Source organism: Sceloporus undulatus, chromosome 5 (assembly GCF_019175285.1).
Source record: "Sceloporus undulatus isolate JIND9_A2432 ecotype Alabama chromosome 5, SceUnd_v1.1, whole genome shotgun sequence".
In the NCBI taxonomy this organism is placed as follows: Eukaryota; Metazoa; Chordata; class Lepidosauria; order Squamata; family Phrynosomatidae; genus Sceloporus; species Sceloporus undulatus.
In genome coordinates, this window is record NC_056526.1 from 3,658,218 (window position 1) to 3,684,831 (window position 26,614).

Consider the following 26,614-nt stretch of genomic DNA (forward strand, 5'->3'; position numbering starts at 1 on the left):
ATAATAATAATAATAATAATAATAATAATAATAATAATAATAATAATAATAATAATAATAGGAGAGAAAGGCCTCTCCTGAAGATCTCGGAGCCTGGTCCAGCTCATACAGGCCTGCCAAATAGCCTGGACCTGAGCCATATAGGGCTTTATAGGTCATGAACAGCACTTTAAATTATGCCCAGAAACGGACTGGCAGCCAGTGGAGCTGTTTCAAGAGGGGTATTGTGTGGTCTTCATAACCTACCTTAGTTAACAGTTTAGCTGCAATTCTTTGGACCAGCTGAAGTTTTCAAGTGCTCTTCAAAGGCAGCCCCAAGTAAAGTGTTTCAGTAGTCCAAACAGGATGTAAATAAGGCAAGTGCCATTATGGCCAGATCTGGCATCTCAAGCAATGAGTACAGTTAGTGCACAAACTTTAAATGTACATAGGCAATCCTGGACACCACAGAAAAAAACCCTGTTTTTTGCAAGATTTCCTCTTTTGCCATTGGCTTCCTCTTAGGCTGACAGTGTGAGTCTTGGCCAAGGTCAGCCAGGGGGTTTCCACAGCTAGGGAGGGGGGATTCAAATCTTGGTCTGCCAGTGTCCTAGTCTGACACTCAAAACACTACACCACACTGGTTCTCAGTGGTTTGTTGTTGTTATTGTTGTGTGCATTCAAGTTGGCTCTGACTTAAGGCAACTCTGTCCTAAGATTTTCTTGGCCAGATTCCCTCAGAGGTTTGCCATTGCCTTCTTCTGTAGTTGAGAGAGCATGACTTGCCCAAATCTTTATTGAGTAAAATTCACCCTAAGTCCCATCTCTCAATTCAGGGATGTCACAAAGTTTGAATATTTTTATTTTGCTGTTGCTTTTGCTACTGTTTTTTGTGTCAGTTTTAACTACAAGTGAAATTCTTGATTTAACTCTCTTTTCTTTCTCTTGTCTTCTCTCCCCTACATCCCATTGTCCACCCAACAGGTATCTTGGACTCAGGCACTGCGGACTATTGTTAAGAACTGCTATAAGCAACATGGCCGCGAGGACCTGCTGTATGCTTTTGAGGACCAGCAAACACAGCCAGCAGCAGCAACACACAGCATAGCACATTTGGTACCATCTCAAACTGTGGTCCAGACCTTCAGCAATCCAGATGGCACAGTTTCTCTCATCCAGGTGAGAGTTCGAGGTAGTTAATATCTCCCTAAAATGAAGTTTGAGATCTCAGTTGAGCATAGGAGAGTTGTTTATTTTGATTCAGACAATCCTACCTGGCAGGAAGGGTGCTGAGCAGAAACTGTCTTCTCTCCAGAGCAAAAACTACTTTTTGTACTACACAAAGTAGGTTTTGCTACCAGAATCCCCAGCCATCATTTGTTCTACTTCTCTGTGTGCTCAGAAATTTTTAACCATGTAGCCTTGTGGTTATTTCAGTGAAAACAGAATTCTAGGTTACATGGTGAATTAATGTGAAGTACTACGTTACCTCAATTTCCTCCCACAAGATGTGTGTGTGTCTGTTGTGAAGACCCCTCCCCCAGGACTTTCCCACATTTTGTTGTTTTGCAGGCTGGAACTGAAATGGATTTAAGTTGCATTGTTGCAACTTGATGTATATACAAGATACACAACACTGTCAAGCTGCATACAAAAATATGTTGCACAAACGTAGATCAACAAGAATCAACAAGAACAAACTGGCACTGTGAAGTCATGCAAGTATTCACCTCCTTTGGTGTGATACACCTAAATAACCTCAGGTGTAACCACTGCCTCTATAAGCCATTTAATGGAGTCCACTGTGCACAGTTCCAGTGTCATACAATATAGTAGTAGAGTCGACCTTCCGTATCCACAGATACTGCATCAACAGATTCAAACCATCCACAGCTTGAATTCCCCCCCCCCCCAAAAAAAAAGCAATCCTTGATTTTGCCATTTTATTTAAGGGACACCTTTCCCATTGTATATAATGGGAATTGCGCATCCACAGATTTTGTTATCCACAGGGAACCAAATCCTGGTGGATATAAAGGGCCCACTGCATATCAAAACTAACATCATCATGAAGACCAAAGAACTATCAAAACAAGTCTGAGATAATGTGCAAAAGCACCAATGAGGTTTAGGTTATAAGAAAAATCCAAAACTGTGACCGCCCCCCAGGCCCCACTTAAATCAGTTATTTTAAAAAGGAAATAATATAGTGTAACAGTAATTGCCTAGAAAAGACCATCCACCAAAATTCAGTGACTGGGCAAGGAGGGCATTAGTTAGAGAATCAACTAAGATGCCGATGGTAACTGAAGAAGTGGAGAGATCTACAGCTGAGATGAGGTAAATTGTGGGACAGCTATCATCTGGAAGCTCCACAAGCTGAGCTTTGAAGAAGAGCGGTGAGGAAAAAAGCCATTGCTGCCAAAAGCCTGCATCATAGCCTGTGTGGAGTTTGCAAAAAGAAATGTGGAAAACATAACAAACACCTGGAAAAAGATTTTCAGGTCTGATCAGAGCAAAATTGAACTGTTTGTTCTTGCCGCAACACACTGCCTTTGCTGCAAAGTCAACTGTGGTCATTAACCTGGGAACACCTTTCCCACAGAGAAGCATGGAAGTGACAGAATCATGTTGTGGGGATGCTTTTCCTCATGAATGTGGGAAATGAATGTAGGCAAAATAGATTGCTAGAGCAGTTCTAGAAAAAAACATGTTTAAGACTGCAAGAGACCTGGGAGTGGGGCAATAATGTGCCTTTCAGCAGGTCAGTAGCCTTAAACTCATTGATATAGAAGCATTAGTGTGGTTTAAAAACAAAGACTTTAAAGGTCCAGTCAAAGCCCAGACTTGTGGTGAGAACTGAAAGTTGCTGTTCCCCAATGAACCCTATCCAAGAGCTGGAGCAATTTTGCCAAGAAGAATGGGTAAAAATGGCAGGAGCCAGATGTACAAAGCTGATAGAGACTTCCCCAAAGCTGAGTGCAGCTGTAATTGCTGCCAAAGTTACTTCTATGAAGTTACTTCTGTGACTAAGTGTGAACTCATGAAGCGAATACTTTGACAACCAAGTGCCAAAATTTAAATGTTGATTTAAATTTTGTCAGGTGTGTGTGGTACAGTACATCAGGTGGGAATAATACCAATTAAATCCATTTCTTGACAAAAGGTTGGGAAAATGTTGACAAAATATGAAAGAGTCAAAGAGGTTGAATACTTCTGTCCATTTGAGATATATACATTTGCCTTTTTGTCAATATATTTTCTTTGTTCTTAAAGCAATTTTTTTTAAAAAAGGCCACTCTAGGGCTTCAAGACTGTAGAGATTAGAAAAATGAATTATAAATTGCCATTATAGCTTTGATTTCATGATGCATACCATTTTAGCTACCAGGTTTAGAAAGAGTGGGTCCAGGGAGATTAAGGTGTTTTAAAAGTTACACTTGGCAACATTGCACTGATTGCCACAGTCTGGTGATTCATTCTAGGTTGGCACAGGAGCTACGGTAGCCACCTTGGCAGATGCTTCAGAATTACCTACCACAGTTACGGTCGCACAGGTCAACTACTCTGCAGTAACTGACGGAGAGGTAAGGGATGCTGCTGCTTGCAGTGGCCACATAAATCTTCTATTCCCTCCCTGTGATTAGAAATAGGATACCCCCAGCACCAAAAGCATTATGTGCATATTCCTTCCTGTTTTTCTTCTTAAAAGGACCTAGTAAGATGTTTCTATAACTTCCCATGATGAGTTATGAACTATTGAATCACTGTTTGACAGTGGTACACACTGCCTCAGTGTGATGGAGCCTCCTTTGGAGTGGCAGGGGTTGGACTGGATGGTCCTTGAGGTCTCTTCCAACTCTGATTCTCTGATTTCATATCTGGGAATTTTAGCCTAACACATCACTTGTATCTTCCGTCTGGAAATTTCAATCCATTTTATTCTCACAGGTTCTGTCAGAGAGCCTTTTCTAACAGCAAAGTGATTAACAAATGTATAAAATATTTTTTTAATGTGATACCTGCTTAGGTGCAGAGCCACATTTAGGGAGACGTGTATTTTGCTAGCAAGGCAGTGGTTCCAAATGTGTACTTTTCTGGCCAAAGAGTTAAGTCCCAGGCTTCACAGAAGTGTCACCACGTAGATGTTCCATGAGGTGAAATTACAAGTCAAGAGAGCTGAGAAACTCAAGCTGGGGAAGCAGATAACATTCCTTAAAGCTAAGTGCTTTGGGGCAAGGGGGGGGGGGTCAGGGGTGGTGTGGAAGATCCTGGGCATTCCTCTTAACTTAAGTTGCCAGCTCCCTGGTAGAAAGTGGCCTGTTCTTTCCCTTGTCCTCCTTTTGGACCTGTGCCCAGTCCCCCACCCACCCACCTTTGTGACAAAGTAAAGTGGTTAGCCCCACTCTGCTTTGGAAAAGGATAGTGTTCTCAGAGCAATAGGTGGCAGCACAAAACAGCCTTGTTCTCACAGTAGCCAGCATTTCCATTTGAAAAACCAGCCAGAAACAGGTTGTTTTGTTTGATTTTCTGGCCTTGAAAAAATTCCTCTGCTTCACTGGGGGAGTTTTCAGCTCTGGAAGACAAACTCCTATTGTCTAAGGAGAAACAGGTGCCCTTTCCCCTTGCCTAACTTCCTCTGCTGATGTTTGAGCATGGCCGCCCATGGAGCTGCTGGGTCTGACTAGGTCAGACTATCAACCGATTTTGCACAGGTTTACTCTTTGACCAGCAGCAATTCTCAACCTATACCACTGTGCTAACGTAAAGCCTGTTGCACTAGCAATTGCACATTTTCAGGAGTGTTTTCAGAGTTGAGATATCCAGTACTGTTTTTATTGTACAGTGTGGTTGTGCAAAGCAGCAGTGCAACCACTTTGTACAACCAGTTGCACAGCTGCTCTACAAAAGTCACTTCTAGAAAAGGGATCTTCATTCTGCTAGCATTAAATTTGATTTAGGCCCAAAGGCTTAGACTGCGCTGTGTACTTGTTGCCTAAATTCCCTTTTAGCAAAAGGAGATGCCAAAGAGTGAACTTGATATCTTTGTACGCAAAGCGTATGCTCTGTCCCAAGACACAGATACTCAGCTTGGGAAAATTTACACTATTTGCGTTTGGCAGCTGGAGTTTTGTCAGAAAGGATTGATTCCTGGTGCTTGTAAATCAGAAGATGCAAGCAGCATAATTTGTCTTTGGTTTTAAAAAGCTGTGTTAACCTTAAGCCAGGCAATCACAACAGAAGTGCCTGTTTCTTTCCATAGCCATATAGGCACACATACAGTCACATTATAATAGAATCATAGGAAGAGACCCCAAGGGCCATCCAGTCAAACCTCCTTCTGCTTTACAGGAAGACACAATCCAAGCACTCCCAAAAGATGGCCATCCAGATTCTGTTTAAAAAGCTCCAATGAAGCTAACTCTTGCTCTCCAAGACAGCATATTCCAGTGTCAAACATCTCTAACTATCAGGAAGTTCTTTCTAATATTTAGGTGGAATCTTTTTCCCTGCAATGTGAATCCATAGCTCTGTGTCTTACTCTCTGGAGCAACAGAAAGCAAACTTGCTCTGTCCTCAGTATAACATAGAATCATAGAATCGTAGAGCTGGAAGAGACCGCAAGTACCATCCAGTCCAACCCCCTGCCATGCAGGAAATCTCAATCAAAGCATACCATCCAGCCTCTGCTTAAAGACCTCCGGGGAAGGAGACTCCACTACACTCTGAGGAAGGAGTTTGTTCCACTGTTATACAGCCCTTAGTGTCAGGAAGTTCCTCCTAATGTTGAGGTGGAATCTCTTTTCCTGCAGTTTGCATCCATTGTTCCTGGTCCTGTTCTCTGGAGCAGCAGAAAACAAGCTTGCTCCCTCCTCAACATGACATCCCTTCAAATATTTAAACAGTGCTATCATATCACCTCTTAACCTTCTTTTCTCCAGGCTAAACATCCCCAGCTCCCTAAGTCGTTCCTCGTAGGGCATGGTTTCCAGACCCTTCACCATTTTGGTCGCCCTCCTTTGGACACACTCCAGTTTCTCAACGTCCTTTTTTAATTGTGGTGCCCAGAACTGGACACAGTATTCCAGGTGGGGCCTGACCAGAGCAGAATAGAATGGCACTATGACTTCCCTTGATCTAGACACTATACTTCTATTAATGCAGCCTAAAATCGCATTGGCCTTATTAGCTGCCGCATTGCACTGTTCGCTCATGTTCAACTTGTGGTCTACTTGGACTCCTAGGCCCCTTTCATACATCGTTTCATTCAGCCAGGTGTCCCCCATCCTATATCTGTGCATTTCATTTTTCCGCCCTAAGTGCAGTACCTTACATTTCTCCATATTGAAATTAATTTTGTTAGCTTTGGCCCAGCTTTCTAATTTGTTCAGGTCGTCTTGAATTTTGATCCTGTCCTCTGGGGTATTAGCTACTCCTCCTAATTTGGTGTCATCTGCAAATTTGATAAGTATGCCCCTAATTCTGTTATCCAAGTCATTGATAAAGATGTCTTTATGCCTTAGGGCAGCCTCCCCAAATCCAGGAGCCTGCAGATAGTTTGGTCTATTACTTTTATAATATAATCCCCAACCAGAATGGCCTGTGGGATATTGTGGCTTGTAGTCCAGCATATCTGGAGGCTGATGGGTTGAGGAAGCTTGTTTTAGAGGTCAAACAATCCAAATATAAGAGTGCTAGCATGATAATATTTCATCCTGTGTACTTCAGACATCACTGAAGTTGTTGTTATGTGTCTTTAAGTCATTTCCAAGTTACGGCAACCCTAAGGCCACAGGGTTTTCTTGGTGGGTATGCTCATTTGGAACCTTTCTTGGTGTTCCTATCTGGCCACAGCAGAAACTAGAACAGTTAATGGTATACCTGGAAATCTTAAGATCGGGGTGCCCCAGAACATGAAAGGTGCTGACAGGTTAGTTTCTTATGACAATAGGAGTTCTATAATATTTGCATTCTCCTCACTAGGTGGAACAGAACTGGGCAACGCTACAAGGAGGTGAGATGACCATCCAAACGACACAGGCTTCTGAAGCTACGCAGGCAGTGGCATCTCTGGCAGAGGCGGCAGTGGCAGCATCACAAGAAATGCAGCAAGGTGCAACAGTCACAATGGCGCTCAACAGGTATGTTGGGAACACATAGTCTTGGAAAAAGCTGAGAGGGAGGGTGGAGGAGAGACTTTAAACAAACCTGAAACCTGGACCAGGAGTCAAATTGAGGCATTTCACTTCTTGGTTCTGCTGTGGTGAGCAATTCCTTGCTATCTACAGTTATTCCCTATTTGGAAAAAAAGCCTGTAAAAAAGATGGAGGACAGAAAATAGGCCTTAAAATACAGCAAAATGTCAATAGTGCTGCTTGCCTGTTCCTGTCCTAAAGAAACAAGATGGCTGGGACTCGAACACTGGAGCATCCCATATGGCAGGAGTATAACATGAATGGTGGTCCCTCTGGTACCGGGATTGCACTGTGGAAGGGGGCAAAATAAGGTCATTGCCCTCAATAAGAATCCCTTCCTCCAATGAACTTTTCCTTCAAATTTCTACCATTACAGTAACTTAAAACTTCATTCAAGCATTTAGAAATCGGTTCAGGCATCCAAAGAAAAGGAGCAAGCAAAGTGATCTAGGGAATTTGAACACAATAAATAGAAGAGTTGCAGGTTTGGATGATTTCCAGCGTCTGACATTCTGCAGTGCTAGAAATTTGGGGGGAAATATCATTGCGGGGGGGGGGGGGAGGGATTCTCATTTGGGCAATGCCCTCATTTTGCCACTCCCTGTAGCTACATCTGTGCTCATGACATGACCCTGCCCTGCCACACATAAATATTCAGTAAAAATATTCTCTTGCCTGCTTGTGAAACTGACCTTGGAGATCAGCTTTTAAGCTGCAGCCACTGTGGAGCGACAACATACTGGCCACTCTGCTGTGAGGGAAATGCAGCTCTGTTTTCAGGCTCATTCTGATGGTAGCAGATTAATGATGTCCCTTGGGGTTTCATTAACAAGCCTCTGAACACCTGAGCCACCTTGAGTGAACATTATGTGTATGTGTGTGTGAGAGAGAAAGAGCCGGTGTGGCTACCTGTAGGTAGCTCAAATAAAGCTAGGAGGAAACCACATTTAGAAGTCTGAAAGAGATAAGAGAGAAATAACTCTTTCCAGAGTGGATGGGGAGGCATTCTTATTGTTAATAGTGGTAGTAGGTGTATGTACGTATGAACCTGTCAGGGATTTGAAGGGTTAAAACACAGCACACAGGGAAATGCTTGATGTGTGTGTGTTTGACCATGAGCATTCGGCAGAAGGACAAGGCTGATCAGCACAGCTGATGCTCATTGGCTCAAGGACACTTTAGTGGCTAGGTGCACGTAGCCATGGATGATAAAACCACCTGGCTGGATTGCACAGGTGACACTTGTCATGGTTACACACAGGAACTCACTGGGTTTGAGAGACCACATAGTCTGGAGTCTATATAAACCCAGGGGTTGCAAGTGATAGTGTGTGGGTTTGTAGTAGGAGTTGCTTTGGTATGGTTTGGAGTTCTGTATTTGTATTATAGCACGGTGAATAAAGAGCACTTCGGGAGACTTTGCTTCTCTGGTGGTTTATCAGTAGAAGTCTTGCATCGCTTTGCTGAGTGTCCCCGGAGGTTCCTGCATTCCTTCAGTTCCTGGAAGACATCCAGTTGCTGTTATCTCAACTGCTTTTGGAGCCGCACTTCAGCTTCCAAAATTGCTAGCTCTGCTACAAAGGTCTGATTTAACCCCAGGACTCGTCGGAGTTGCTGACAGTGGTTGTTGGACCCCAGCAGTTGCGCTGACAGAACCATCTTTTTCCTAATCCTGGGCTCAAATAGCTTAGATCATAGAGTTGGAAGAGACCGCAAGGGCCATCCAGCCCAACCCCCTGCCATGCAGGAAATCTAAATCAAAGCATACCTGACAGATGGCCATCCAGCCTCTGTCTGAAGATCTCCAAGGAAGGAGACTCCACCACTCTCTGAGGGAGTGTGTTCCATTGTCGAACAGCCCTTACTGTCAGGAAGTTCTTCCTAATGTTGAGGTGGAATCTCTTTTCTTGTAGTTTGCATCTATTGTTCCGGGTTCTGTTCTCTGGAGCAGCAGAAAACAAGTTAGCTCCCCCCCCTCAGTATGACACCCCTTCAAGTATTTAAACAGGGCTATCATATCACTTCTTAACCTTCTCTTCTCCAGGCTAAAGATACCCAGCTCAATAAGTCATTCCTCATAGGGCATGGTTTCCAGACCCTTCATTATTTTAATTGCCCTCCTTTGGACATACTCCAGTTTCTCAACATCTTTTTTAAATTGTGGTGCCCATAACTGGACACAGTATTCCAGGTGGGGCCTGACTAGAGCAGAATAGAGTGGCACTATTACTTCCCTTGATCTAGACACTATACTTTTGTTGATGCAGCCTAAAATCGCATTGGCCTTGTTAGTTGCCGCATCACACTGTTGACTCATGTTCAGTTTGTGGTCTACTTGGACTCCTAGATCCCTTTCACACATATAACTTTTGTTCAGCCAGGTGTCCCCCATCCTATATCTGTGCATTTCATTTTTCCGCCCTAAGCACAGTACCTTACATTTCTCCGTATTGAAATTAATTTTGTTAGCTTTGGCCCAGCTTTCTAATTTTTTCAGGTCATCTTGAATTTTGATCTTGTCCTCTGGGGTATTAGCTACTCCTCCTAATTTGGTGTCATCTACAAATTTGATAAGTATACCCCCAATTCTGTCATCCAAGTCATTGATAAAGATGTTGAATAGCACTGCATCCAGGACAGAACCCTGTGGGATCCCACTGGTCACTTCTCTCCAGGAGGAAAAAGAGCCATTGTTGAGCACCCTTTGACTTCGGCCGGTCAACCAATTACAAATCCATGTAACAGTTACATTGTCTAGCCCACATTTCACTAGCTTATTTGCAAGAATGTCATGGGGAATGCTGTCAAAGGCCTTACTGAAATCAAGATATACTATATCCACAGAATTCCCTTCATCTACCAAGCTAGTAATTTTATCAAAGAAAGAGATTAGATTTGTCTGGCATGACTTGTTTCTCTGAAACCCATGTTGACTTTTTGTGATTATGGAATTGCCTTCTAGATGTTCACAGGCTCTCTGTTTAATGATCTGTTCTAGAATCTTTCCTGATATAGATGTCAGACCAACTGGATGATAATTGTTGGGATCCTCTTTCCCCTCTTTTTGAAGAGGGGGACAACGTTTGCCCTCCTCCAGTTTGCTGGCAATTCTCCTGTTCTCCAGGAGTTCACAAAGATTTTTGCCAATGGCTCCGATATTACATTTGCCAGTTCTTTTAGTACCCTTGGATGTAGTTCATCTGGTCCTGGAGACTTATATTCATTTAGATTAGCCAGGTATTCCTGTACTATCTCTTTACCTATTCTGTGCTGAAATTCCCCCATTCTGTCCTGTGCTCCATTATCCTCAGGTTGATCACCTTTTCTGAGAAGACTGAAACAAAGAAAGTGTTGAGTAATCTTGTCTTTTCTCTGTCCCCTGTTAGCATTTTGACATCTTCTCCATGCAGTGGCCCTACCCTTTCCTTCTTCTTTCTTTTGCTGCGGATATACCCCAAAAGCCCTTTTTGTTGTTCTTAACCTCTCAAGCAAGCCTGAGTTCATTCTGGCTTACAGTGGCGGGGTACAAACCGCCGCTGCCGCCATTTGCTCCGCGCGGGAGCCGCAGCAGCCAAACCGCGCGGCTCCCGCGCGGAGCAAAAAAGAAGCTCCATTTCGGAGCTTCTTTTTGCAGCGCCTCAATGATGTCGCGAGGCGCCTGGCGCGGACTCGCGACGTCATAGGCGCCGCGACACGTCTGGACGCTGTGCGTCCAGTACGTAAAGATGGCGGCGCCCATGTAGAAGGGGCGCTGCCATCTTGTACGTATACAATACGTACTAGGGTTAGGGGGGTGCGGAAGCACCGCCCCTTCCTAACCCTAGTACGTATTGTATACGTACTAAATGGTGGTGTGTATCCCGCCATTGTTTACAAAGGCTAAAACAGATACAGCTAAAGAAAGAAAAGAAAATATGGCCATTTGAGTAACCTTTTCTGTCACATTGGCTCACTTCCCACCATAGTTCCCTTATTCCAGTACTTACCATTGTTCCCCCATGTTCTCCCCTTATCATCAAAATTAAATTGTTAGGCAGTATTCATTTTAACAAATTCACTATCCTATCTTTTGTTTGATCAGAATGCTTTAGGGCCTGCTTTTCACACTCTTTGCTTTTCCTGGTATATATCCTATTTATTCCCAATGTTCAGTATGGTCACAGGAGGGTGCGAGTTGATTCCCAGCTTTGTTTACAAGAAGAGACTCTTCAGGAAGGCAATGTGTCCTTGCAACTTCCACAAAAACTCATATTTAGGGATCTGTTACTCAATATTGGTGGTCCCTGGACCAGTGCCATTCCTTGGAGAATTACCTGGAAAGAAAGAAACAATTGTTTACTATGGGCACAAGTATGGTACTAGTCCAAGGACCCCTACAAGGCCTGTTACAACAAATAGGTTAAGAAGCACTGGTTTAGGGGACACAGTGCCCTTGTCTGAATGGACTCTTGTGGTCCACTACCTTCCTAAGTTTCCTTTTCTCTTGGATCACAGTAAACTTGGTTAAAATAAGGTTTCTCTAACTTTTGTGTGTGAATGTGGACTTGGATTCCTCTCCCCTACACACACACATACACACACACACACTCTGGGCCTAACCACCACATTTTCAGATTAGCATCCAAAATTACAACCTAGAAGTGATCAGAATTTTTTTTCTGGAGGTTTGGGCCTGTTTTTAGGTTGAAAATTCAGGGATGTTAAGAAGGGAACAACCCTGTCTGAGTGGCTTGGGGGAAGGGACATTTTTGCACCTGAGATTTAAAAAAAAATATGTTGAGAAGGTCCAGCAGATTGGGGCCATATGTGGGCTTCCTTTCCTCCCGTGCCTGCTATCAGCCAGCAAGAGCCTTGTGGGCTCCCTGGTTACTGTGAGTTCAGGCATTGCTGTTTTCATACTCTATTTTAAGATGCATCTTTGAGAATACAAGGAGTCACCCTTTATGCCATGAGTGAGCAACTGTGGGAGGCTAGGGGCCAACATTAGCACAGCTCCACCATAAGCCCCACTGGGGGAAATTTTTTTCCCCTCCCCCCCCCATGCCCCTTAGGGATTGGGAGTAGTATTTTGCCATGTTTGTAGGCTCCCCTAGGTCATTTTAGTTGCAGAAGACACCTTCTTTCAGGACCCTTTTAGGCCTAGGAGGCATTTTGAGGCAAAAATAATTATTTCACAAAATAATTTTGACTCATGCAAGGCCAAAGAGCCCCCAAAAAATGTCCCCAAGGGAACATAAACAGCCTATAGGTTCCTCTTTGCCTACCCCTGCTTTATGCTGATCATTGGTCAGCTTATACTGTGCTCTATTCAGTAGCAGCTGTTTGGTCTTCCTTACGCTGAAATCTTTCCTAGCACTTATACTTGCTGTATTGATTGATATATTAATTTATATGCTAGGGCAGGGATGGATACTCTCTGGAAGCCAAAAGGGGACATGGTTTCTGTGGAGCTATGGAGGGTGCTAAAATCTCATGATTGCCATTTTTGCAGATCAGCAATAATGTTTTGTCCCTTTTAGCTGCCTTTGAAACAGAATATAAACAACAATATTGTTACAGGGTAGGGAGTCCCTGAAACAGCCCAGTTGGGCCCCAACTAGGGCTTTTTTGGCTGAATATTAGGGGGGATTGGGGCACTTTGGGGGACCCAAGGACCATGTGGGAGTCTGCAGAGGGCTGTGGGCAGCCTGTGTGTGGCCTGGTTTTCCCTCCTTTTCTCAGGATTGAACTTGGAACCTTATGCACACAATATATGTGTTCTGCTTTGTATCCTTCTCATTTTTGGTGAGCTCTTCTTCTTCCCCTCCACATGTGTCTTACAGTGAAGCAGCTGCCCACGCCGTAGCCACGCTTGCGGAAGCCACCCTTCAAGGTGGAGGCCAGATTGTCTTGTCTGGTGAAACTGCAGCAGCTGTCGGTGCACTCACTGGGGTTCAAGATGCGAACGGTAGGCAGACAAAGATAGGTAATTGTATTTCTTGATCCCTGTCTAAACTTTCTGGGTCTGGCAGATGGGGTGCAACATTTTCAGTGGTCCATTTCTCAGCTTGACCTGAATGTTTTGTTACTTACTTGTCTTTAAAAAATAAAAATAAGGACCTGATTGACTTTGTAGTTGAGACAGGAGAGCTCTGGTTACCAAAAGTATACTGTGATGGGCTATTGTTAACCAGGTTCTGTTTTTATATTTTGTTTTTTGTTAGTGTGCATTCAGAGAGGGTCAGGATGTAATTTTGGGACTCTGGGGGGGGGCATAATTCAATGATGGGACCTATGTGTAACACATAAAAGTTTCAGCGCTGGCACTACCATTGAGTATTGAGGCCTTCACCTCAGGTGCCAGGTACTGTATTGAGGATCATTAGTGGTGGCCTCCCTGCTGTTTCTCCTGAAGTCCTTTACTGTTCCTATTTTTGGAGAAAACAGCTCTGTATACACATTACCTGTCCAAAAACTTCTAAAGTGTCCTGCTCTCCTTGGGGTGTGTTGGAGGATGTTGTCTAATCACCAGGGTTGAAGAGCAATTGGACTGTCATATTCACTTGCTTCTTCTGTTCATGGAATAGGAAAGAGGTGCCATTTTGACCTTTGCCTCGGGGTCAAATGTCTTGGGCCAGCCCCAGGAAGGTTCCAATTTCAGTCCCCACTTTCTCAAGTAAGAACTAGGTAGCAGGAGGTGATAGGAGATAGCTGCCGCCATTCAGAGGAATCAAAAGGATGCTCTTGATGGACCAGGAGGCTTTTGCAATATAAGAAAGTTTTATATGACTCCCTGCATACTGTTCCCAAAGCTGCCTCTGCTCCCTGCGCCAACCTTGGGGCACATGAAAACCATAGAAATATGTGCAGCTCTCAGTTTGCTTTGTTGTTGCATTTCTTCTCCCTTCCCAAGAGCCCAGGGTTCTTTACCACTGGTAAACAAACCATTTGATGTACATTCAACAACATATCTCAAATAGAGAAGCCAACTAATTCACTAAACAGTCTGCCTTAGCAGAATAAAATAATAATAAATAATAAAACTTTAATTTATATCCCGCTTTTTGTTACCACAATCAAAGAGGCATACAACCTTTAAAAATACAGTATATACAGTTCCCCCTCCTTAAAAAAGGATTAAACAATTCTATTCATTAAAATTACAAATGATAAAATCTAAAAACAATAATACAATATTGTGTAAACTTACAGAGCTTTATAAATAAAGGTTAATAATAATAATAATACAATAATAAAATAATGGTGGGCAGAATCTTCGCTTATATATGTCTGTGGGGGGAGCGTTCCATGGCCAAGTTTCTATTTTGGGAAGGCCTGCCAGAAAAGATCCGTCTTGAGAGCTTTCTTGAAGCTCTCTAGGTTGGTAATTTGACAGATCTCGTCTGGAAGGCCATTCCATAATGTGGGAGCAATCATGGAAAAAGTCTTCTGGGAGGTTGCTATCAATCTGGTCTTTGTGGACTGCAACAAATTCCTCCCAGAGGATCTGAGGGTACGAGGCAGATTATATGGAAGGAGGTGATCCCTTAAGCAGAAGAGTGCTAGGGAATGACTTCCTCAACAAGAAGGTCTTAGCAGTGTCTTCAGGTGTATATAAAGCAAGGCTGAGGTAGGCCACAATCAAGGGGGCACTGAGCAAGAAGATCTTGTTGCCCTGTTTGCCCCAGCTTCACCCGTCTAGTGTGTTCCCATAGGGAAAGGATGTGTATAGGATGTTTAAAGCCATACTGGGAACAGATTTTGGAAGAGATGCAATTCAGAGTGCTGGTTATGACTGGATCCAGTCTATCTGGAAGACTGTGTCACCCTACATCAACCTGCCTGAGTTTTAAGATCTTTTGGAAAGGGCTTTGTCTCAATCCCACAACCATCACAGGCATGTTTGATGATGACATGGGAGAGGGCTGACAAGGGAGAGGGCCTTCTTGGTGGCTGCTCCCAGGCTGTGGAGCTCTTTCCCCCAGGAGGATTCCCCTCTTTGCACTCTTTCCTTTTTTTTTAGGAAAGCCTTTGTCTCTTAACTCACTGTGGCAGAAGGGTCTTTTAATGGGGTGTGCCTGGATTTACCTTTTGTGCTCTGTTTCAAATGTGTTTTAAATTGTCTTAACTTTTATGTTTTAATAGAATTGTTTATTTCGCTGTATTTTCAATTTTTCTATCAACGAGATTTTAACTGACAATTTAATTTTACAGTGTCTGACTTTTATTTGACTGTAGTTTTTTGTGGGTTTTTCGGGCTATGTGGCTATGCTCTAGCAGAGTTTCTTTCTGACGTTTCACCAGCATCTGTGGCTGGCATCTTCAGATAATGCTTTGCCTGGAAAAATTGGGTGGATATATACTGGGTGAGCCTGGGAATGCTGGAGTGATTTGCATGTGTGAACCTGCATTCCCAGGCTCACACAGTATATATGCACCCAATTTTTCCAGGCAAAGCATTATCTGAAGATGCCAACCACAGATGCTGGCGAAACGTCGGAAAGAAACTCTGCTAGAATATGGCCACATAGCCTGAAAAACCCACCAAAAAATATGGATGCCGGCCATGAAAGCCTTTGACTTTACATTTTATTTGACTCGTCACTCAGAGCCAGTGTGGCATAGTGGAGATCAGGATTGAAATCCTTTCCCAGCCATGGAAATCTATTAAGTGATCTTAGGCAAGTCACATTCTCTCAGCCTCAGAGAGGAAGGCAAAGGCAAACCCACTTGAACAAATTGTGCCAAGAAAATCCCTTGGTAGGTAGGGTATCAGAAATCAGAAATAACTTGAAGGCACAGAACAGCAACAATCAATCAAATCTTTCTTCCCAGCGCCTTGACTTCAGACCTGACAGATTAGTACTGATGGGGAAATAATGGTGAAACATCTTTAGGGACTTGATAGGCACTGTGAATAATTCTAGCCTTGAGTTCTAGCACCAGCTGTAGCACTGAAAGAAGCCACAGCTGTTTTCTTCTGCATCTCTGTCCTACATCCCTGGCATTGCTCTACCCTTTCATCTTTTGGCTCTAGGGTGACCAAGTATAATTCTGGAGACAAATGTGGCCCCCAAGCCTGTTGCTGTGGCCCTCAACTCCTCTTGGCTGTTCCTCAGACTGACCTTTTTTCTATCTCCCTTCAAAAAAGGGTGACTTGCCTCTCCATGCCCTGCACTAGTTAACATTAAAACATTAAAAAACAAAACCATTTTCAAAACCAGATGGGGACATCTGGCCACTCCTGATTTCTTGTTAGTTTCTTTACATTTTTGGAGGTCCATGGGCCCTGAGAGACTGCCAGACCCACTGTAGGTGCCCACCCGCATTTTAATTGCTTTAACATCCGGCGGTATCAAAGCTTTGTGCCTCTGGCTAAGCTGTTCTTGAAAGTGCGGTGCCATTTTTAGTTTTCTTATGTAATGGTTAGAGCTTTCCCTTTTTAGAGCCAGGTCAGGAGACTTGGGAGCATGGTTGCTATCCCCTCCTTACCTCCACCTGCCTGAATAGAGGGCACTGCCCAGCTATCAGTGAACCCATATCTGCTGTGGTGCCACATCTGTTGCATTTGGGATTTTCATTTCTAGCCAAACCATTTGTTGTCCACAGCCTCCCAGGCCTTCCCTTTGACTTCCAAGAAAGGATCTGCCTGGTTTTAAGCCTGCTAGCTTCCCAGCCTAGCCAGCCAGGGAGGCCTTGGCAGTGTGGGGCTCGATTGGCATACAGGATTAAGGGGGGAAGGATGCAGTTAGTCCCATTGGCTACCAGGTGGACAAGAGCAGTGGCGGGGGAAGAGTCTTAGCAGGCCGTGGAATTAACCAGCTAATTCATTATGCCCTAGACATAAGCAAATGGGCTTGTTAACCATCCACTTGCACATCCTCTGATGCATCTTTTTCATCTTAGCAAGAGCTTTACGGTGCTCTCTAAACCTGCAAGAAAACAGCCTTATCTATTTCCTGTGTTCATGTCATCCAGCTGTTTTTCTCCAAACCCAGTCACAGAGGGAGTGGGAGGTAGCATACAGAGACAGTGAAGGCAACAACAAAGAAGGAATTTCATCAGGGATTGCTTCTTAGCTGGTTGTGTGATAAGTAACGACAACTGAAACTCTCTCTTCTGTAAACCCTTTCAAAGTACAGAAGCCCTCTCTAGTTTTCAATCTGAAGGTGTGGGGACTCTGAAGATTTCGATGGGCTTAGAAAGCTCCCAAGGTTGTAAACTTCCAACCTTGGCTTTACATTGAGGTTTACTAAAAGAAGAACTTTGGTTTGTTGTTGTTGTTGTTGTTAACCAACTTTGAGTCAATCTCAACACATGATGTGTCCCTATGGATGAGACATCTTCAAGACTCCGTATCTTCCACTGCTTTTCTTAGTTCTTGCCGATTCATACTCGTGACCTCTAATAGAGTCCATCCATCTCGCGTGTAGTCTTTCTCTCTTTCTTCTGCCCTCTACCTTTCCTAGCCTTGTTGTTTTTCTAATGAGTCCTGCCTTCTCATGATGTGGCCAAGGTACGACAGTCTCAGTCTCATCTTGGCTTCCAGGGAAGTCTCAGGCCTGATCTATTCAAGGACCCATTTATTTGGTGGTGTTTTTTTGGGGGGAGGGGGTTGTCCATGCTATCCTCAGCACTCATCTCCTGCACCACATCTCAAATGAGTTTGTTTTCTTTTTATCTGTTTTCTTAGTTGTCCAACTCTCGCATCCATACATGGTAATGGGGAATACAGTTGCTTGTATGATTCTAACTTTTGTGCTTAGTTGTATATCTTTACTCTTTCAGATCTTTTCTAGTTCTTTCATAGCCGCCCTCCCCATTCTTAGTTTTCTCCTGATTTCTTGACTGCAGTCCCTGCTCTGATCTATGTTTAATCCAAGGTATAGGGAGTACTTCGGTACCCTCCGAAAAACACTCCCATCAGTGCACATATTCCGTCTGTCTCCCTGTTGTCTTCCAGCTCCTAGCCCAGCCGCTCTTCCCTCCCTTCCTCCCTGCTGGGAGTCCTGACATCCTCTCCCATTATCCAGCTGCTGAATCTGTTCCTTCCAGCTGTCACAGGCAGTGGCCTCACAGTATTTGCCAAGTGCAGGGCTCTTTTACCTTCCACGTGGCCTGAATTAGGGGAGGGAATGGACAGGAGGGACTGGGATCTGTTTAAAAATTAAAGCTGATTACAAGGCATTAACGTTGCATTTAAAGGAAGAGATGGCCGTCCTCTGGTGCTCATTGCCGCAGCAATATGTTCCCTTCTGTGTTCTGTGCCAAAGAATAGCAGGCTGTATAATGGGAGGAGGAGAAGCCAGCAGCCATTTTGGGCTTCTGCAAACAAGAAGCCTCCAAAGGAGCATAGCGCTTTGGGACCATCTCTTAATGCTGAAAAGCTCTGTTCCCGTTTCACAATGTTTTTTTCTGCTTACCTATTTTGCAGATCATATTCTGATTGTACAACCCTGCCCTTACATGAAATCTGCCAGTTGGCCATTGTAGTGCAGTACTGTCTACTCTGACTGGCGTCCTCCCTCTAAGGCTTTTCATCAGCTTTTTAATTGAGCCTTCTTTAACTGGAGACAGCAAGACACTGACACTGAGCATGGGACCTTTTTTGTGTAAAGCAAGAATGGGCAAAGTACGGTCATAGGAATGGAGGTAAACCCGCCAAGACTCACTGGGGGCTTCATCGCTTTCAGATTCCCTGGACGGCTCTTTTTCTGGCCAAACAAAGATTGAAAGGTATATAGCCTTTCTCGGAACACCCCAACAACTTCAAGAGTGGCAATTTACTAGTTTGCAAATAAGGATGTAAACCTTTGACTATTTTGTCCTCACATGTAAAGAATAATAATAGAATCTTAGACTTGGAAGGGTCATCAAATACAATCCCTTGCCACAACAAAAACACTTCAAAAAGATGTCCATCCACCCTCTTTTTAAAGACCTTCGAAGAAGAGAGTCCACTACCCTTCAAGATAGTCTGTCCCACTGTTGAACAGCTCTTACAGTCAATAAGTTCTTCCTAAAATGTTTTAGGTGGAATCTTTTTTCTTGCAATTAGAATCCACTATTCACGTTCTTGTTATGGAGCAGCAGAAAACAAGTTCAACCATCTTCTGCAGGACATTCCTTCAGATGTTTAAATATGACTATCCTGTCACTTCTAATTTTTCTCTTATCCAAGATAAACATAACCTGCTTCCTCGGATGTTCCTCGTAAGGCTTGGTTTTCAGCCCTTTCATCAGCTTGGTCGCCCTTCTTTAGACATGTTCCACTTGTCAATATCTATTATTTTCCCCCCACTGGTAGAAAATGATTATTTCTGCAAAGTTTGCTTCCAGTATTTACACATCCCGAAGTGTTTGGAAAAAGCTATTCTGTGCAGAAATACATGTGGTTATTGTGTGAAAATATGTACACCCAACTCATTTCCAGAAACGCTCGATTTTTTGTACAAAATGTTTTTCTGTGTGTGTGTGTGTGAAAAAAGGCACCATTTGTATCCCCCCCCCAATAAAGTGTTTGTGGAAGCAGTGATTTTTGAGTGAAAAATGTGGATTTTGGCACAAAAGGCTCAGCTGTCAGGAAACATTGACTGAGGCTGTATTCCATATGTATTTTCAGATACATTATTAGGGTCATAAGGACTAGGAGCTCCCTCCTTTTAAAATGTTTTAACTGTCAGCTGAGGTTGTTGAAATGTGGAATTTTGCATCAGATCCTGCATTTTGTGGGCAGCAGAATTGCAACAAAATTGAACCCTTTTAATTGGTGCTGAAGAATCTTAATCCAAAGGTGCAAAGCATCTTTGATCCCCATAATTAAGGTTTAGCAATGACGTTTAGGAATGACTGGACCCACCAAGCCATGACTGGCTTCATTGCAGTGCTGAATCATGCAGCCCCCTGCTCTGTTTTTAGTTTTCTGGCTTTATCCTCTTTGGACCGGACACCTTTGAAATCCTCTACAGCTTACAACATGTAGTGGTCAGCTGTTTCCTAACAAGACAGGAGAGGCAGTGGCCCCCTGTTCCCAGGTGTAGGAGTATGAGGCTATTAGGCCCCCACTTACTCAGATGCCAGGAAGGGAAATCTCCCTTTTCTAAAATAAACAGCACTCAATGAAGTCTGCATTTTGTGAATTTGTCTTCTGCACCAACCCTGTCAGGCAGGTTGCTTTGGGTGGTTCATATATAATGCATAAGCCTTTCATTCTCCGGTTGCTGCACAGAGGAGAAAGGATAATGGCAGCCATTTACGCTGAGAGAGGAGCTGTTGGAGGTCAAGGAAGGGAGTTTTATTTCTGTCTTTGGCTGGGGAGGGTCAAATGAGGGCATTGCACCCCTAGTAAGAATATTCCTTCATTCTCTAAATTTCTAACATCACACTGACTTAAAGTTCAATTGAGCATTTAGAGAGACGGTTTAGACAACCAAAGGAAGGGATATGATAAAATCTGCAAAACCCCAACACTGGTATTTTACTAAAACATTGTACAGTGGTCCTTCCATATTCACTGGGGTTAGGGGTGAAGGACCCCTATGAATATGGAAAAACCGCAAATAAAAATCCACTATTTTTTAAGAGAACACCTCTCTAGGAATCCCCAGGTCCTCCAGAGCAACTTTCTGGTCAACATCTGCCAGAAGTTGATCATAGAATCATGGTGGAGGACTTAGAAATGCTTAGAGAAGTGTTCTGTCTAGGAACTTCCAGGTTCTCCAGCACAACTCTATGGTCAATGTCTGGTAGAGTTGCGCTGGAGGACCTAAAGAGTCCTAGAGAGAACGTATTAAGCAAAACCGCAAATAGTCAAAGCCACAGATGTCGAGGGCCAACTATCCAGGTACAAGGAATGCTTTCCACGCATGTCTGCTTTGTATGCTTAAGAACCCAACTTTGTTGCATTACCCCTGTGTGTGAAAAGCCATTTTCAGCCTTGACATATGTACAGTACTGACATCATATTCAGTGATTCATCCAAAAAAAAAAAAAAAGGAAATGTATGGAAGGAATGTATGCAGTTTTATATATGTGCATTTTTAAAATGCATTTTAAAAAAGGAAATGGAGCAACTTTGGCTTTTGACGATAACTAAAGGAATTTCAAGTGGACAATTAACTTTGAAATCACTGCAGTGGAATGACTGACACAATATTACTAGTGACTGTTAACTTATTTCACACACCTGTTTTTCATGGGGCAGACATAACATTTGAAACTGATTTGCTTTTTTGGAAGCTTCACCAAATAGGCTGATTCCACACCACACACATATAGCAGAACACATTATTTGTGCATAATTTTTATCTTTCCCTATAAAAACATCTTTCCACAAAAATGTATTTGATCACATCTGATGCCCAATTCACTCTCCTTTCTTCCTAACCTTAATTTTTGTATCTGTGCTGCCCCAGTGAAGATTGTCTTACTGCAGTCTTGGTCTGTGCCAAAAATACAACCCCTAAAGAGCACCTGGCAGAAAGAAGTGACTTACCCCTGGTCTATTCTTCTTCCAGATGCCCAAAATGAAACCAAAAACCTTGGAGAGACCAGATGCCCAGTTCTGGTTTTGATAATTATATTATTTTTTCCAGTGTTAACAGTGTAGGGGAGGGGCAGTTGGCCTTTTAAAAAGGTGAATTGCCTTTTGTAGGGAGCAGAAAGAGTGGCCACAGGCTACAAAAACAGCCTGGGCCCCCCATGTAGCCCCAGGGCAATGTGTGTCTCACCTCAGTTGTCATTGTGTACCTTCAAGTCGTTTCTGACTTATGGTTACTCTAAGGTGAACCTATCATAGAGTTTTCTTGGGAAGTTTCTTCCGAGTGGGTTTCTCATTGCCACCTTCTGAGACTGAGAGTGTGTGATTTGCCTAAGGTCACCCAGTGGGTTTCCATGCCCAAGTTGGGATTTGAACCCTGGTCGCCTAGAGTCCTAGTCCAACACTCAGACCACTACATTACACTGGCCTCACCTTAGCTACAGTCCTTGAATTGGTTATACTGTATCAGCCTTTCTCAACCTTTTTAACTTGGAGGTACTCTTGAAATAATTTTCAGCTCTCAGGGAATTCCTTCATGAAAACAGATTATATCTACAGCTCAAAAAAAGTGTATTTTTGTTTTCAATCTCATTCTCTCATGGAAACCCTAGAGACTTCTTGAGGACCCCTAGGGAACCCTGGTTGAGAAGCTCTGGGTTAGTGAAATGCTGACCTTCCTGATCAGCTGTGCAACCCTAGCCTGTTCAGTGATATTTAGTTCTTCATTACTTCAAATTGTAGCCTAAAAAGATTCCCCAGTGTTGTGTGTGCTCAGGAGCATCACTAGGGGAGTATTGGGGGTTCAGATTGCACCAGAAGACACCGGGGGGGGGGGGGGGTTGACACCTGCTCAGGCCCTCCACCCACTTCAGGGAGGTATGGTGGGTCTGATGGCTGACCTCCGGCAACAGTGGGACCATGGGCTTCTCTCCTTCCTTTGATTGCTTTGCTTGTACAGTATATTCCTGCATGGCAGAGGGTTGAACTAGGTGGCCCTTGTGGTCTCTTCCAGCTCTATGATTCTGTGACGGAGCAAGCATGTTTTCTGCTACTCCAGAGAACAGAACATAGAACAATGGATGCAAGCTACAGGAAAAGAGATTCCACTTAAGCATTAGGAAGAACTTCCCGACAGTAAGAGCTGTTCAACAGTGGAAGACACTCCCTCAAATAGTGGTGGAGTCTCAGTTTTTGGAGATTTTAAAGCAGTGGCTGGATGATCATCTGTTGAAAGTTCTTTGATTGTGAGTTCCTACATGGCAGGGGTTGGATTGGATGGCCTTTGTGGTCTCTTCCAGTTCCTAACATCATTGCTTCCGAGCAGAGCTCTCTGACATACCAGGCTGAATCCCTACCTCACCAGACTACAAGTCCCAGGATTCCACAGGACAGAGCTATGAGAGTTGAAGTGGTGTCAGAATTCTTTATTTCTGCCACGTGGCAATAGCCACCTCCTTTACTGAGCCTCTCCACTCCTGAGTGATCAGGCTTTCATCTAGATCCTTAGGCCCTTTAGTCCACACTGAAATGTAAACATTTTATCATGCAATCACTTTAAATACAAGCCTTGATGTTATATATGTGCCCGTTCCAAATGACATCAAAGGCAGATGTCCCAGTTTGCTCCCTGCCGGTGGCAATGCTGTTTAACACTGCCTGAAATGGCCTCGGCATTTTCTGCCCTGGCCACCCTCCGATGGGATTTGAAAAAGGCCCAACACAGATTACTTAGAGCAGTTGGCACGCACCACATGCGCGTGCATTGCATTTGTGCGTATAACCTCATTTCTCCACAAGGGATCCCCATATATGCTCCCCCTCTACATCTCAGGAAATGAGCAGGGTAGACAGATCTAGAGAGGCTGATGGAATTTGCAAGTCTTTTGTGATCAGATGGCCAGTGAAAGATGTGATTCCACCAGCGGTGGCATGCCTCCATCTCATAGGAGGTGCCAGGAATTGATCAGCAGTGCTGTAGCCCCTTTTGGCTGCAAACCGTGCCCCCTGGTGCACCGTGAAGGGTAGTGCCTGCCCTCCTGCCTTTCTCCCCCAAGCCCCACTGACCTTCTCAGTCCCAGGGACAGCTTGGCCTTACTGGAAAGCGGATCATGTGACTGCGGTAATCCACAGCCAGTAAACAGCTGCGCAGGGAGCTTCGAGGAGGAATCGGCCTATTTCCACCACACAAATGTACAGAACCATCACACTACAGATTCTGGAAAGAGAACAAGAGGCCACGGGGCAGCCAACGCTACACTGAGGCCACTGTGCCTATCAACCTCAACGATTGTACGTGACACTGGTCACCTGGGCCTTAGCTACAAGCACCCATGTTGTTCTTGGTGTGGCCTCTTATGTTTTAGACGAAGGTTTAAAAAGTAGGAAGGGAGCTCCTACTATTTTTCTGCTTGCCCCTGAGGAATCATACAGTTGGAATAGATCACAAGGGCCATCCAGTCCAACCTCCTGCCATGCAGGAACTCACAATCAGAGCACTCCCAACAGATGGCCATCCAGCCTCTGTTTAAAGACCTCCAAAGAAGCAGACTCCACCACACTCTGAGTGTGTTCCACTGTCGAACAGCTCTTACTGTCAGGTAGTTCCTCCTAATGTTGAGGTGGAATCTCTTTTCCCGGAGCTTGCATCCATTGTTCCTGGTCCTATTCTCTGGAGCAGCAGAAAATAAGCTTGTGCCATCCTTAATATGACACCCCTTCAGATATTTAAACAGGGCTATCATATCACCTCTTAACCGTCTCTTCTCCAGATTAAAAATACCCAGCTCACTAACTCTCCTCATAGGCCTTGGGGGGTTTCCAGACCCTTCACCGTTTTGGTGACCCTCCTCTGGACAAGCTCCAGCTTGTCCACATACCTCTTGACTTGTGGTGCCTGGAACTGGACCAGTATTTTAGGTGAGGCTTGACGAAAGCCGAATAGAGTGGCACTATTACTTCCCTTGAGCTAGACACTAGGCTCCAGGAGGCTCAAGTCTATGAAAGCTCATTTAACATAAAGGCAGGATTCTCTTAGTGGCTTACACAGGCACAACCTCCCCTGTGGAAGCAGTTGGCACTTTCAACATAATCCCATGTGCATATACTGTATTCATATTTATTTATTTATTTATTTTATTTTATTTTATTTTATTTTATTTTATTTCTGTCCCGCCTTTCTCCCAAAAAGGGACCCAAGGCGGCTCACAATATAAAACACGTTAAAACCAAAACAAAAAAATTAAACTATTAAAATAAACACTAGAAAATTAAAATTTAAAACATAATCTAAATGAACTCCCCCCCCCCCAAAAAAAATTCTACAAGGTTCAAGGTCCACCCACAGCACAACATATCCTTCCTTGGAAGAGTTCAAAAGATACTGTTAGGTTCCTTCTTCCGAGGCTCCCCCTGTTCCCTCAACACACATATTTCTTTTTTTGTGCTGGGACAGACTAATGTTGCTTTTTCCTTGGGGAAAAATCTGTGTTGGTCATAAGAGGTAGCTTTCTCTCTTGATTTTGTTTTTTGTTAGTTGTCCTCAAGTCAACCTCCACTCATGGCAGTCCTATGGCGGAGGCATCTCCAAGCCCCCTGTCCTCCACTGCTCTGCTCAAGTCCTGCAAATTCATACCTATGGCCTCCCTAACAAGAGTCAATCCATCTAGCATGTAGTCTTCTTCTTGTTCTATTACCTTCTATTTTTCCCAGCATTACTTTTTTTTTCAAGTGAGTCCTGCCTTCTCATGATGTGGCCAAAGTACAACAGCCTCAGTTGTGTTATCTTGGCTTCCAGGGAGATTTCAGGCTGTTCAAGGACCCATTTGTTTGTCTTTTTGACCATCCACAGAATCCCCAGCACTGTTCTCCAACACCACATCTCAACTGAATTGATTTTCTTTTTATCCGCTTTCTTCACTGTCCAGCTCTCTCACCCCATACATGGTGATAGAGAATACAAGGACTTGGACAATTCTAATTTTACTGCTCTTGGTTTTTACTGCCCTAATTTATTTCACCTTCATGATACGCTGGATGTATGTAAGGAAGCAAACCTCTATCTCATATGGCATTGGAATTGGCTCTTTGGACAACAGAAATGTGTGGGGTCTCCTCAAATACAGTCCTTCTATCCCTTTGTAGATACAGGTAGGGTCTAGCAGCTTTTCCAGTCTGGTCTTAGTAATGCCGATGGAGACCTCACACAAGGAAGAGTCAATCTAGCCCAGCCTCCAGGCTCCTGAAAGGGATTAACTGGAATGATAGGAACAACCTTCCTATCTTCTTCAAGAACAGGAATTCACAGCAAGGTATAACATTCTCCTATTATCCCTGGTGGGTCTACAAAGCTCCAGGGGGTAGCCCAGTAATGCCGTGATGGATAATCCAAGATGACCACAGGCAGTGGGAGTGCGTGACTGAAACCCCCTGGAGTGCCTTGGTCAGGAATACGGAGGGGGGTTGAGAGAGAGGTCACCAGGCCACATAAGGACAAAGTATGAAGATGAAGTGGGGCAGACTGCTTTCTCCAGACCCTCAAACTGCTACCCTACATCCATATCTGATTTAGCCTGCAAGATCCTAGAATGACACCTAATATTTCCCTCCCTCCCTCCCTTCTTTCTCTTTCTCTTTGGTGAGAAGTATTCCTAGCATGTTCCTTTTCCAACTAAAAGAGTGTACTTGATACCCAGGTAGATGATTTTTAAAGGACTTTAGACAGATTCCTGGAGGATAAGGCTATTTATGGCTGCTAGTCATAATGGCTGTCACTTTCAAGACAAAATGCTGTTGGACACAAATGGGAGAAGGCCACTCCTTGAACCACTGAGAGTGCGGGAAGATTGTGTGTTGTGGATTGTGTGTTGCATGTGTTGTGTGCCTTCAAGTCATTGGCAAGATTTGTTCAGAATGCGTTTTCCAT

General features: G+C 43.9%; 1 protein-coding gene across 10 annotated transcripts in view; it reads left to right on the plus strand.

Moving 5' to 3' along the window:
• The window catches only part of NRF1 (nuclear respiratory factor 1), a 92,500-nt gene that overhangs the window by 53,532 nt on the left and 12,354 nt on the right, over positions 1 to 26,614 (plus strand). For 6 of the 10 annotated variants that reach the window (XM_042467321.1, XM_042467320.1, XM_042467327.1 and 3 more), the window contains exons 7-10: positions 964 to 1,158; positions 3,465 to 3,566; positions 6,964 to 7,121; positions 12,998 to 13,140. In XM_042467321.1, coding sequence (XP_042323255.1) covers positions 964 to 1,158; positions 3,465 to 3,566; positions 6,964 to 7,121; positions 12,998 to 13,140 — 598 coding nt within the window. Of the gene's footprint in view, positions 1 to 963; positions 1,159 to 3,464; positions 3,567 to 6,963; positions 7,122 to 12,997; positions 13,141 to 18,588; positions 20,284 to 26,614 lie in introns of those variants that run through there. The other 4 variants (XM_042467326.1, XM_042467328.1, XM_042467329.1 and 1 more) reach the window with 3 other exon arrangements.